Source organism: Anser brachyrhynchus (assembly GCF_964034855.1).
Source record: "Anser brachyrhynchus genome assembly, chromosome: 15".
NCBI classification, from domain to species: domain Eukaryota; kingdom Metazoa; phylum Chordata; class Aves; order Anseriformes; family Anatidae; genus Anser; species Anser brachyrhynchus.
Genome location: NC_137733.1, coordinates 6799056 through 6812552, shown reverse-complemented (window position 1 = coordinate 6812552; position 13497 = coordinate 6799056). Strand labels below are relative to the sequence as shown.

The following is a 13497-nucleotide window of genomic DNA, read 5'->3' as shown; positions in this document are numbered from 1 at the left end:
AAACAAAATTCAGAGGTAATTTTGTAAAAGCAAACGTAGAAAGTTATAGGCAAAACATATGGGGATACCTGACTGCAGGCATCCAACAGTATCTTTTGAGGATTTGTTTAGCTGTCATTCCCCACTGTGCAAATTAAAACATGTAATTCCCCACCTCTGGGTCAGGGTGGGGAGGCTCGTTCCCCAGGCTTTCTGTGCTGGCAAACCCAGAATGCCAGGTTGTGGGATGGACTTTCCCCCAGGGCAGCCACACCAAACCCTTGCCTGTGGCTCCTTCGGTCAGCAGCTCCGTGTCTCAGTGTCTCATCTCCCCTTTCTTCCGCCCATGCCAGCCGCGGGCAGGTGTCCGCAGGCAAGAGTGGCTCATCTGGGTGCAGGCAGGTTTGGGGAGGAGGGGAGGGCTAGCGCTGCACTGCCAGGCACAGACTAAGATCAGATAACTCAGGCAAAGAGATTAAGAAGACGAAAATCTGTCCTGGTTTAGTGCATGAGTTAATTTGCAAGCTTTTTACTTCCGGATATCCTAGGCAAGTAGAGATATCTCACACAGGTTGGCTTGGAAGCAGAGCCTCCTTCCCTCGTTACCTGCCATTTTCTCAACATGGGGTTTTCCTTGCTTCATGCGAGGCTGAGACCAGTGCTGGGGTCAGGAAGCCAGTTGCCCACCAGAGCTCACCAGCACACCACCAACCCAAGCAGCACTTGCTCTTGGCAGAGGACCTGCTTTGGGTCCAGATCTCCTGCTCATAGAATCACAGAGTCATTAAGGTTGGAAAAGCCCTCCAAGATCATCTGGTCCAACCATCCCCCTACCACCAATGTCACCCACTAAACCATGCCCCTAAGCACCACATCCAACCTTTTCTTGAACACCCCCAGGGACGGTGACTCCCCCACCTCCCTGGGCCACCCGTCCCAATGCCTGACTGCTCTTTCTGAGAAGAAATGTCTCCTCATTTCCAACCTGAACCTCCCCTGGCACAACTTGAGGCCGTTCCCTCTAGTCCTTTCACCAGTTACCTGTGAGAAGAGGCCGACCCCCAGCTCCCCACACCTTCCTTTCAGGTAGCTGTAGAGAGCAATAAGGTCTCCCCTCAGCCTCCTCTTCTCCAGACCAAACACCCCCAGCTCCCTCAGCCGCTCCTCACAGGCCTTGTGTTCCAGGCCCTTCACCAGCTTCGTAGCCCTTCTCTGGACACACTCCAGGGCCTCGATGTCCTTCTGGTAGTGAGGGGCCCAAAACTGAACGCAGTACTTGCAGTGCAGCCTCACCAGAGCAGAGTATGGGAGACGATCACCTCCCTGGTCCTGCTGGCTGCACTATTCCCGATACAAGCCAGGATGCCGCTGGCCTTCTTGGCCACCTGGGCACGCTGCTGGCTCGTGTTCAGGTGAGCACTGACCAACACCCCCAGATCCTTTTCCTCTGCACAGTTTTGCAGCCACACTGCCCCAAGCCTGTAGCGCTGCATGGGGTTGTTGTGGCCGAAGTGCAGGACCCAGAACTTAGCCATGTTGAGCCTCATCCCACTGACCTCTGCCCATCGATCCAACCTGTCCAGGTCCCTCTGCAGGGCCTCCCTACCCTCTGGCAGGTCAACGCTTCCCCCCAACTCTGTGACAGATGAGCTGAGACAGGGCAAACAGAGAGAGACACTGCATGCCTCTCCTTCCCTTAGCCCACCCTGATCTCAGTCTTGGAGCAAAACAAAGTACCAGATCCCAGTTATTTGCACAATTGAGTTTCAGGTGGCCAGAAGATTTCCTGAATCCTAAGCACCCGTTTGGCTAGGCAATCCCCGGTTCACCCTGGGCACACTTCTGTCTCCCTGCTGCGGTGTGGCAGCACTGCCAGAGCAGAAAGCACGTGCTGCCATTCATCAGGGATCTGCCCCAGGGTCAGATCTTGCCCTGCAGATACCAGCTGCTGTTTAAACCTAAGAATTCTTCAGAATGTAGGTACCAGCCCTAAAAGCCTCCAAAGCGTTGAGTATGTCACTGGGTCATCACAATCTGTTAATAAATATTTAACCCAGTGTTCAGGATTTAGGCAGTATGTGCTCCATCTTTTCTTGTATCCGACCTAGCTGCCCAGGGATGGCATTTGGCAGGCTGTAGCGTTGCCACTGGAGATGAAAGGTGCTTCTGAAGTTAAGAGCAGTTCGTGAGCGACTGGTGTGTCCCCTCCGTGAGTGGGCATCGTGTCACACACCGAGTCCCATCTCTGCAGAGTGGCTTGGTGTTAGGAGTCACTGTGACAGCTGGGATCACTGTCATGCTGGGTCAGCCTTGTTCCAATGAGTTTGCACAACAGCCTGTTTCTGGTTCTTGCAAAAGGATGAGGGTGTTATGAATAGATCTTTTGGATCCCCTGAAGTAGGTTTGCATTGCAGCGAGACAGGGAAATCAGAGGGGCCGTGGCCACAAAAGGGAGTGAAGGGAAAGGGACCTCAGTGGGGCAGGACAGGAGCCGGAGGGAGAAGCCCAGGCTGGCAGAGGGCACTGCAAGTGTCCACGTCTTCTGCACTTTCAAAGCCTGGCGTTGGCCCTGGTTCAGTTTGGAACCCCCAGGTGTGACACTGGGAGGAAGTCTGTTATTTGCTTTCTTGCTCTGTGGTTGGCAGCTGAGACTTTGAAGCTAGTTAGCAAGTGATGGATGATAACAACTGACAGGCAAAGCTGATGGGAGGCAGTGTTTTCTAGCAGATGCATTTATCTGGCAGGGCAGATATTCCCCGTGCTGCAAATGATTTCTTTTCTGTGCCAAAGGAGGAAGAGAGAGCGGGATTAAAGGACTTGCTGAAATCCTACGTATGTAATTAAAAAAAATAGGAATCCTGTTTTCCAATAAAGAAACTTCATAAATATCTGAGTTTATGTTGGAGCATAAAATAGTTTGTCAGAATTAAAATTGTGGCTGTTAGCATGGAGGAGTTTTATTCCTCCTGGCACAGACTAAAGAGGCGCTAACAACAGTGTGTCCTAGACCGTTGTGAACTACAAGAGCAAGCAGTTAGTTACAACCCATGTCTTTATCTGCATGAAGTGTTTTGCTGTAGCATTAGCATGCCTGGGAGAAAACGGTGTTTGATTTTCAAAACCATTCAAGCTGCTGTTGACCTTCAGTTGCACGCTCCTATTACAAGCCCACTGTTTGCCTTGCTTCGTGGAACAGTCATTCGGGTGAGAAAACCCCCTGATATCTCCTGACTTGAGAACGGTTTTGCTGCATGTCCTGTGACTTTGTGCTTTATCTGATGATCTTTGAAGCAGTGCCTCGCCGAAGGCTTGTAGGAAGTTGCACGTACGGTGCGGTAAGCTGCGTTTCCGCTGCTGGTTGTTACAGAACCATCTTCAAGGGACGTGGGGAGCTTTTTAGCAAAACTCTGCCCGCTTATAAATCCGATCAAGTCGTTACGCTTATAAGAAAGGCGCACCTGTAAATCCTGGCTTTGTGTCAGTGGTTGCCCTGGTCTCTTTGGGCGATGCGCTGAGACCCTTGCGGGTGGTGCCTCACGAGGCAGGCAGAGAAGTGGTGCGGCAGCGGGGCATCGCCGTGAGCTGGGACGGGGCAGGCTCAGGCTGCGCATTAGGAAGTTTTCCACAGGAGGGCGGCGCAGCCAGGGACAGGTCTCCAAAGAGGGGAGGCATCTCCACCTTGAAGGCTTTCAAGACCTGGCTGGACAAAGCCGGGGCTCACCTGTCTGAGTGTTGGTGGGAATCGTGCTGCGAGTGGGAGGTGGGGCTAGAGACCTCCAGAAACCCCTTGTGCCAGCCTGCTGTCATTCGCTGATTGTCCTCTGGTTTCTTGCAGGAGGAAGAAGGTGAGGAAGCAGACATCTCTTCTGGTCCTTCAGTCATTAGCCACAAGATGCCTTCTGCCCAAACCTTTCATCACTTTGCTCCTCGTTACTCTGAGATGGGCTGCGCTGGGATGCAGATGAGAGATGCACATGAAGAAAACCCAGAAAGCATCCTCGATGAACACGTACAGCGTGTGATGAAAACACCAGGCTGTCAATCTCCAGGACCTGGCCGCCACTCTCCTAAGCCACGGTCCCCAGAAAGCGGCCACTTAGGAAAGCTGTCAGGGACACTAGGAACAATTCCTCCAGGGCATGGCAAACACACAACAAAATCAGGAATGAAACTGGATGCAGCTAACTTATACCACCATAAACATGTCTACCACCACATCCATCACCACAGCGTGATGAAACCAAAAGAGCAAATTGAGGCCGAGGCCACGCAGAGGGTGCAGAACAGCTTTGCTTGGAATGTAGATTCACATAACTATGCAACAAAGTCACGAAACTACACTGAAAACTTGGGCATGGCCTCTGTCCCCATGGACTCTTTAGGCTACAGGTGAGTCAGGGCAACACCCAGTGGGAGGCCCAGAGCTGGAGCTTCTCTAGGAAGCTCTTTCATAAATGGGTTCTAGCATGCCAGTGAAACAGGGTGGCTGAGACATGTTTTCTTATGGGACATGGTTTGAGGGCTCCTCACTGCTCTTCCCCTTCAAAAATGAATATGCTTCCTGATAACCCTTATAAGCCCCTTTTCACCTCTGGGTCTGGTGCTAAAAGACATCCTCTAACCAGGATTTTGAATGGCCTTGATTATAAAGTAGCTCTTCTGTTCCTTAAAGCAGCAGAGGTGACGGTCGGCTCAACCATGCACTGGGAGTTGATAAGTGTAGGGCGGTGTCTTAGGGCCTGGGCAACAGAAACCAGACTCTAAAGTTGTTTATGAGAGGACACAAAAGTACTCCTTTCTGCAAGGCGTAATTTATTCACCAGAAGCGTTCATTTGTCTTCATATATAAGTGGTGGACGCTCAGGTGCTGCTGTGGCCTGCTGTCCCAGGGGGACGTTCTCCCAGGCAGGGCTGTGTCCATCTCTGCCCAGGAGAGATGTCGGTGCCATGTGTGCTCTTGTCAGTTTTTCCTTTGTCTGTTTGAATTAGAAACATGGCATGAGAGGATGGTTTGGGTTGGAAGGGACCTTAAAGATCACCTGGTTCCAACCCCCTGCTATGGGACACTTCCCCCCAGCTCAGGCTGCCCAAATCCCACCCAGCCTGGCCTTGGGCACTGCCTGGGATGGGGCACCCACAGCTCCTCTGGGCAGCCTGGGCCAGAGCCTCACTGTCCTCATAGTAAATAGGATTTCTTCCTAATGGAATTTCTTCTGAACATATAATCTAAATCTATCCTCTTTTAAGTTTAAAACTGTTACCCCTTGCCCTGTCGTTTCAATCCCTCATAAAGAATGCCTCCCCATCTTTCCTGTAGGTCCCCTCTATATACTGAAAGGCCACAGTAGGGTCTCCCCGGAGCCTTCTCTTCTCCAGGCTGAACACTCCCAGCTCCCTCAGCCTCTCTTCACAGCAGAGGAGCTCCAGCCCCCTGACCATCCTCATGGCCTCCTCTGGACCCGCTCCAGCAGGTCCCTGTCCCTCTGGTGCTGGGGTCCCAGAGCTGAATGCAGGGCTCCAGGTGGGGTCTCACGAGAGCGGAGCAGAGGGGAGCAATCCGCTCCCTCGCCCTGCTGACTGTGCTGCTGTTGTTGCAGGCTGGGGCACGAGTGGCTTTCTGGGCCACCAGCACACATTTTCAGCTCATATTCAGTTTTTCATCTGCCACCCAATTCCTCCATCTTCTGTCTGTGTGCCGAGAGGAGAGGGCGAAGTTTATTCTCTGCAGTTTATTCTCTGCAGCAGCTAGTCCTGTTATTGAATTACTGTAAAGGCGAGGCTCAGGGCTACCTTGAATAATGAGTGGTGATGATAAATGTGGAGCAACTGTAGCGGAGAGCTTGGCTAGCTCCTTAAGGTGTGTTATTTTGGGGCAAGGCTTTGCAGTGTACTAGGGGTGGGATTTTAGTGAAGGCAGGCAGCCAGGTGGGTCTGCAGTGTGTAGGAACAACTTTCTGGAGGAGGGATGAGGGAGGCAGAGCGTAGAGGCAGCTGAAGCAAACTGCTCTGTGGGCTGACAGGGAGGGAGAGAGCCCTTACGTCTTTCTGTAGGGTTGAAATGTGTCTGGGCTGCTTTGACAAAGCATACACGTGGCCATGCTGGGTCATCCCAAAGCCACATCTAGATATAGGTCTTCTCTCTAGCACTGACTACAGTATACACTCAAGGGAAATGTAAGTGGGCACATTTAGAGCTGTCCTTCTGGCACAAACTCACAGTTCCTGTCCCCAGGTTAGGAGTTTTATAAGATGAGAGTTTGCATCTGAACAGTCTTGTTCAGCAGCCAGTGCTCTCTCGCAGTGCCTTGTTTTGTCCTTCCTGAACCCAGCTGCACTGCTGGCCTCCCCAGTCTGCAGTGTGATTACGAGCTATTGAAAAAGGCTTTTTTTTGTTTGCACTGAACCTGCTGCTGGCGAATTTTATTTGATACCTGCTAGTCCTTGTGTGGTCAGAAGCTGAGAACAAATTCTCAGCTTGCTCTGACTTCACTGATCTTCAGCATCCCCCTGTCCATGTTGTTTCCTGAGCTAAAGAGCTTTTATCTGCGTGGTCTCCACCTGCAGAAGACAATCCACATCTCTGATTGCCTGCATGGTGTCAGTGCTCTGAGTCCCACAGTGGCCGTGTGGGGCATGCTGGCCAGACCCAAACATAGCAACATCTCCTCATCGGTTCTCAAGTGATTTCCCACTAATTCTCGCCACCCTGCAACATCGGGTTACTGTTTCCAGAGAACCCCTGCTGGGAATCCCATCTCACTTCTTCCCAGCAAAGCTGACTGGGGATCTGTTATCCCTTTGTGGTGTTCTTTTACCTGTCTGTGCTAATGAGCATACAGAAGTAGGGAGGGCCTGTGGAGTAAAGTAGGTGGGTGGTTAGGATGATGGGGGTCCATTAAATTTACAGCCCATGGCAATGACAGGCCAGCACAGGTTTGTTCTGTGTGGCCTCGCGAGCGCGTGGCTGCCCAGCTGTGTCTCTGGGCACATCCGCATGCGCAGTGCCACGGAGAGGTGGGATAACTCCAAGAGCCTTTGCTGCAGCCATAAACATAGCAAGAGCCTGTCGGCCATTGCCTCCTTTCTGCCTAGCTGCATTGTCTGCAGCGGCTGCATTGCCCAGTGTGCCCTGGAAGTTAGGTGGGAGCCTGCAGAAGGCAGTCCGCTCCATGGGATGTAATCTTTTACCATGATTTGAAGCCTCAGTTCAGATCACGGTGAGAAGCAAACGCTTGGCATGGTAAAACAGCAGTTTGGGGTGGTAGCAAGCTGGTAAGGAGCTCTGGGGAGGGGATCAGAAGGGCTCAGACGAAGAGCAGTGGTCTGACATGGAGAGGCAGCCTATAGATTGCAGCACCAGGATGAACCTCGTGCTCTGAGCCTGTTACCACGTCAGAGCAAAGAGCTGGGGGTGTAACGCAGTCCTTCATTTGCCAGGAGATCTCTTGCCGCGTTGCCAGAGAAGCTCCCTTCCCTCCCAGAGACAGCTGATGTGCCTCAGTGTAGCCAGTCTTGCTCTTAGCCACAGCTGTGGCATGGTTGGTTTGAGCTGTGGTAGAGCCCAGCAGACCCTGGCAGGGCTGAATATGTCTCGAGATAGACATGTCCGTCCTCTGCCACTGTCTGTGGTGGTTTGGCTTAGGCAAAGCGCTAATGTCTCAAGCTTTATTCTTGCAGTGGGAAAGCAAGTCTGCTCTCAAAAAGAAATGTTAAGAAGACCGATTCAGGGAAAAGTGATGGTGCCAACTATGAGATGCCAGGATCTCCTGAAGACGTGGAGAGAAACCAGAAGATCCTTCAGTGGATCATAGAAGGAGAGAAGGAGATCAGCAGGCATAAGAAAACAAACCATGGGTAAGGGCTGGTAGAGCAAGGAGTCTTCATACTGTTGTATTGCATCCCCTGCATAAGGCATGTGTCTCTAGGATGTACAGCAGCCTGCCTTGTTCCTGGAGATCTTGAGAAGGCAAGCATCCACCAGGGACAAAGGTTTAGATCCTCTGGAGACTGAGGATTGCTGGGGGGCTATAAGGATAAAGTTCAGTTTTTTTCCAAAGGACGAATTGTGGCCTTGGGGGGAGCTTGAAGCCTCAGAGGAATCTCACAAACTGCTGCTGTGGTTACGAGGTGGATAATGTGGCACACAGTAGGCAGTATTTTTGCTTTAGGCATTTGCTCTACATAAATGCTTGTTGCTCTTGCAAGGTGTTGATAGAAATGTAGGACCTGCTGTGCTGGAGCCATTGGTCCCGAGTAAGCAACCTGACACGGCTCAGGCAAGAGTTCAGCTTGTTGGGAGCATCCTCTGGGATGGCCTCGCCTGCGCAGAGTAGAGCCGAAGATGGTGGCTGTCTTGGGAATCTCTCTGTAGTCAAGCAGATCTCCTGTGGGCACAGCTCCGTAATCGCAGTCTGGCCATTCTCTGGCAAAAGCAGTGCTTTCAGGGCGTCACTGACAAGAGGGATCTGGGGGCTCGTCCCCATTGCCACGGCTGCGTTAGCGAGTAGCTGAGTGGCAAAAGTGCTGTTGTTTTTTCCTCTTGCTTCAAAGTAGTGGCCGGGGCAGGTTGCTCTGCAGGCAGCTGGGGTGAGGGACAGAGCCATGGGCAGTGCCGGGCCACCGTGAAGCCAGGCAGCAAGTTGTGTTGCTGGAGCTGGGGAAGGACGAGCACGTTGGTGCCACATCCATTGCCCGTCGGTGGCTCAGAGCGAGAGGCTCGCAGCCTGGGAGCGGTGGCGCCACACACGGGGCCATCTTCTGGCAGATCCCGCTGAGTGAATTTTGCATATCGTTGAGCTGCCTTTGGCTGGTTTTATTTCTATGCATTGTGCATTTCATGAGAGCCCTGAAGCAGATCTGTTGTCTTTGTGTCTGGGTTGGGTCGCTCACCCCAATGTCTCACCAAAACACTAGAGTAGATGGCAACACGCTGCCCTGAAACATCCAGGGCTGCAGTGGCTGGATGGTGCTCCCCTCTCCCTCAGAAACCACAGCACAGCCATGCTGTAAGGAGCTTCCCGGTGGTGCCTGAGCCCAGCTGCGGAAGCGGTAGTCCACCTAGGAGTGACTGTGAGCATGTACAAAGCGGCTTGGCAATCTGTGTAAAACCTTTGTATTTATGTGTAGCTCTTCAGGTGCTAAGAAACAGCTGTCCCATGATATGGTCCGACCCCTCTCCATTGAGCGACCTGTTGCAGTGCATCCGTGGGTCAGTGCGCAGCTCCGGAACGTTGTCCAGCCTTCTCACCCTTTCATCCAAGATCCTACCATGCCGCCCAATCCAGCACCCAACCCTCTCACCCAGCTGGAAGAAGCTCGCAGGAGGTTGGAGGAGGAGGAAAAAAGGGCTGGAAAACTCCCCCTTAAACAAAGGTATGGCAGTAGGGTCTGACTGTGCATGGGAGGGAAGGGGGAAACTGCTCTGAAGGTGGGGAGCTGAGGGAGATGTCCAGTCCCCCTCTGTTTCAGTTTCCAGCACGAACCGGGTGGAGGTATGTGCAGAGGTCAGAGAAACCTGCCCCAGTCCCTCTGATGTGCCCTCTCATGGTGGGGCATATGTCACAAACTACCTTGAGGCCCGGGCTTGCGTTTTTTGGATGGAGGGTCTGGAAGAGCTCTGAAAGGATGGGGAAGGAGCTGCTGAGCGCTCAAGCAAGTGGAGCCTGTCTAGAAGGAGCAGGTTGGGGAAGAGCTCTCTTCTGCAGTACTAACCGCACTCCAGCTCGTGGGCTCGCTTGTTCTTTGCTGGCGCTGACTCTCGGCTTGTTCACACTCACACAGAGATTTCAAAGGTCTTGGCTGGTGCGGTAGCAGAATGCAGGTAGTGGGATGCAGCAAAGTTAAGCACAGAAGAAGAGTATGTATTTGCTCTTTATTTACATCTCCTCCAGTCTTCCAGCAAAGGCTGCTTGTGGCATCTAGATGGGAACACCGCACTCTAGTCCCGCTACAGCAGGACTGCCTCACTGCATGTCTGTGCCCAAGTCACTGCTGCTTTTTGTGACTCAGCTTAATGCCTGTTGCAGAGCTAATTCTCCTGCTCCTGTATTATCTTTCAGGGAAGATTATTTGCAAGGCACATGGAACTATCAGATGAAAAACATTTTGGAAATGCTGGATAATTACTGTTAAGAGCTAAAAGCACTTTGCCCGTTAAAAACCTTTCACAATGGGAATTGCTTGTAGTCACTCCAGTGCTTTATAGCTGCATTCTGAGAACTTTAAACTTTCAAGTCTGACGCTTAGAAACATGAGTGTAATTTAAAAAACAAGCTCCTCTAATTGCTGAACTCCAATTATTTTTGCTTGCAGTGGCCTTGTAGCAGACTTCTGCATATTTATGTCAGAGACAGATTGAAAGACAGGTAATTAGAGGGCTCTCCCAAGTCAGGTTGAGCCAAGTTTATTTGATCTACCTTTCAGTTGGTGTAATTGGATAGAGTTTATTAGTAGAGTCATTTATAGTCATATTAGATTCATGCACCTTTCCCAGAAATGTCTAGATGCAGATACACCCTTTGGAAACGCCAGCCTGGGCTATATGCATACGTCATGAATATGCTAATAACAACTTGGCATGTATTGTCAACATAGCTTTTGTAGAAACCCCGTGGCATTGTGGTATATGCCCTCCAGACCAGCAGAGAACAGGCTGAGCCGTGCTGGGCTGCTCCACTTTCACACTTGTGCTGCCTCCTCACAAGGCCTGGCTGTTCTGAAGACGCAGTGATCCCGCTGACCTGCCTGATGCGTGGAAAAACAGGGAGCAGTGTTTGCTGGGGAGGAACCGCTAATGAAAAGCAAATGTGCCCATGTCCAGTAGCACACAAGAATGGATGCTGCCCCCAGGGAGTGAAGGATTTCTTGGTGTTTAAATCTTTCTGCTGTATTTGGGCAGGACGAGGTGCTCCAGCTGAAGCGTGCCTGAGCTAGCACCTTTTCAGAGGGCTCCTGTTACGGTTAGCACAGGAGCGTGCCTGAAAACAGACCCCACGTCTCTTCTGAGTGGGGCTGCCCAAGGCTGGCTGGGGAGCAAAGGAGAAACAGAGGGGAGATTTCACCTGGAAACACCTTTTATTTCAGTCAGGAGCTTTGGAGAGCTCTTGGAAACTGGAGCCAGCCTCCAGGTTCATCGGCAGCCTTGGGGAGGCAGAGTCCCCACAGCACACGAGGAGTTGGTGAGCCTGGAGGTGTCCTTGAGGCACGGGCTTGAGCTGGCTGCAGGGGAGCGTACAGTGCCAGCTTTGTACAGCTCAGCTGCCCCTGCAGCATGGTTACCTGGCTCACGAGCTGCTCTCCCGCGGCACAGCCCTCTGTAGCCATGTCCTTTCCCCGCTCGCTCCCCAGTTCTGCCTGGGGGTGTCAGCAGCATGCTCCCACCCCACCACCGTCCCACAGGCGTCCACACAGGCTGCACTGAGCACCATAAATACTCTGGAAGGAGTCACGCTGCTGTTGCAGAACAGGCCTTTCTCTCCCTGTTCTGCAGGGTTTGGGGCAGGGAGCATTGATCTTTAAGATATCTGCATGACAGCTGCTAGGAAGCAATTCCAGATTAAATGTCCAGCACCGAATGACCTGCGGATCCGGTGTGCCCATTGCGTTTGTGGAGAGCCCTGTCCCAGTGACCATCATTGCTTGTCTGTGCAGCCAGTTTGGAGCCATTTTCTGTAGCTCAGTGTCACAGTTCAGTTATGTTAACAGCTGGAAGAAGTAATTAGTACCAGCTCTGCAGAGAAAAGGGTTTTGCAAGCAGCAAAAGAATTTTAGAAATTCTCCAGCAAAAATGTTAGCGTGAGCTCGGTTTGGAATTAATTTGGTTGGGCCGAGCCTGGAAGAGGATCAGAGCTGGACACTCCCAAGGTAACATCCACCGGTTGCATTTCTGGCTTTCCAAAGCTCTTCAGCCCCTGGCTGAGTTGGAGCAAGCCCCCTACCTCCCTGTGCTGGGCACAGCTGCATCACAGCTAGGTTGTACTTGTGCTCTAACACAGACCCAGGTTCCCTTTCACATCAGCTATTTGGATTATATGGCTAGAAATTCCTGACAGGTTAGTGAAGTGTAGATGCAATAAGTTGGGTCAGTGCTGCTGTTCCCTTGTTGGATAACATTTTATGTCATTTTATGACAAATGTTGCAAAGGGAGCTGATCCCAGAAGAGGAAAGGTAGCGTTTCTTGTCTGTATTCCTGGGGAGGGTCACGCTGCAGACCCAGGAGATGGGCGCAGGTGGAGGCTTTAACGCAGCAGGGCTTAGACATGGTCTGGCGGAGCAGCGTACTCAGTGGTGGCCCATCTGGGTAAGAAGTGGTCTCAGGAGATTTCTAGATTTCTTGGCGATGACGAAAGTGGAGACAGTTGTGTTGCCTTGTTCTCCTGAGAGGAAAGCTTGGAAAATTGTGTTTTCAGTGATCCGCCCTGCTTCAGGCTGCTAGAGATCTGTTGCTGCAGTTTTGGGATGCGTGTGTGTTCTGTGACTCTGAGATGCTCCGAAAGATGGTTTTTCTTCCTGCAAGAAGGCATTAACCCTTTAGCTCTTGTCCCATCACCGGCAGCATCCTTCAGGAGCTGTTCCTACTACCTCTGCAGGTCCTGTCCCGTGGGGGAGAGCCCTGTCTTTGTGTCCAGCCACTCTCCCTGTTGCTGCCTGTGGCCTCCTGCTCTTACAGGGTCCCTGTAACCCGCCGGGCAGTGCCAGCTGTGATTCCATCCCCCTCCTGCTCCAGGGGGACCGAAGCTGCCCTCAGCCTCCGCTCAGATGCCCAGAAGCCATCCCTACCTTGATTTATGTCAAAAACAGGGAGATCCAAAACTGCGGGGTTTGGTTTTAACTCTAGTGCTGTGAAGCAGTACAGAGCTTCTGTTTTCAGGCATTGGCAGCCTCTGTGCTCTGGGAAGGCATCCGTGCTGTGATGCTGGTGCTTTAACCCCTGCCTGTTTTCCACCATCCCCTTTTTTCTCTCTGCAGTCTGCACCAGGAGGGCTGTCTGTTTCGACAAGCCCTTGAAACAGCGTATGTGCAAGAGGCATTCGCTGTCTAGTGGATGTAGGAGAAACTTTGGATGCTCTTTCTTCCTTGCGTGCTTTCTACAAGCCACACGATCCCCGTGGCCCCTTTCCGAGGCTGGGGATGAGGGGACAGAGGAGCCAGTCCGAGCACGTTCAGAAACGGCCTTTCAGGAATGAATTACGCACCAGCAGGAGGAAGGCTCCCGGCCGTTGGCACGGGCCCCCTCTTGCTTCTACCAGGGCAGACCTCGGGGGGCTCAGGGCGTTTGTCGTAGTGGATGGGCGTTTGCAAGGCCAGGAGGTGCTGAGCAGATGAAGGCTTGCTCACCCAGCAGCCCAGTGCGACGGCGGCGCCAGCGTTGTGCTGCCTGTGCTGTGCACGCCGTTGCGTCCCCGGGAGCCTGCGTGCCAGGTCCCCTGGGCACAGAGCAGCTGTCTCTTAGTCATGACTTGTTTCTAGCGGCATTAAGAGAAGCTTAGGGACTTTGAGGTTTTCCAAACCCCTTCAAT

At 52.2% G+C, this 13497-nt stretch overlaps 1 protein-coding gene across 2 annotated transcripts in view; it reads left to right on the top strand.

Annotated features, from left to right (window-relative positions):
• Positions 1 to 13497, top strand: part of AXIN1 (axin 1) — an 81748-nt gene that overhangs the window by 65266 nt on the left and 2985 nt on the right. For both annotated transcript variants that reach the window (XM_080557226.1, XM_080557225.1), the window contains exons 6-8: positions 3815 to 4368; positions 7657 to 7833; positions 9106 to 9351. In XM_080557226.1, the coding sequence (XP_080413352.1) occupies positions 3815 to 4368; positions 7657 to 7833; positions 9106 to 9351 (977 nt within the window). The remainder of the gene's footprint in view (positions 1 to 3814; positions 4369 to 7656; positions 7834 to 9105; positions 9352 to 13497) is intronic.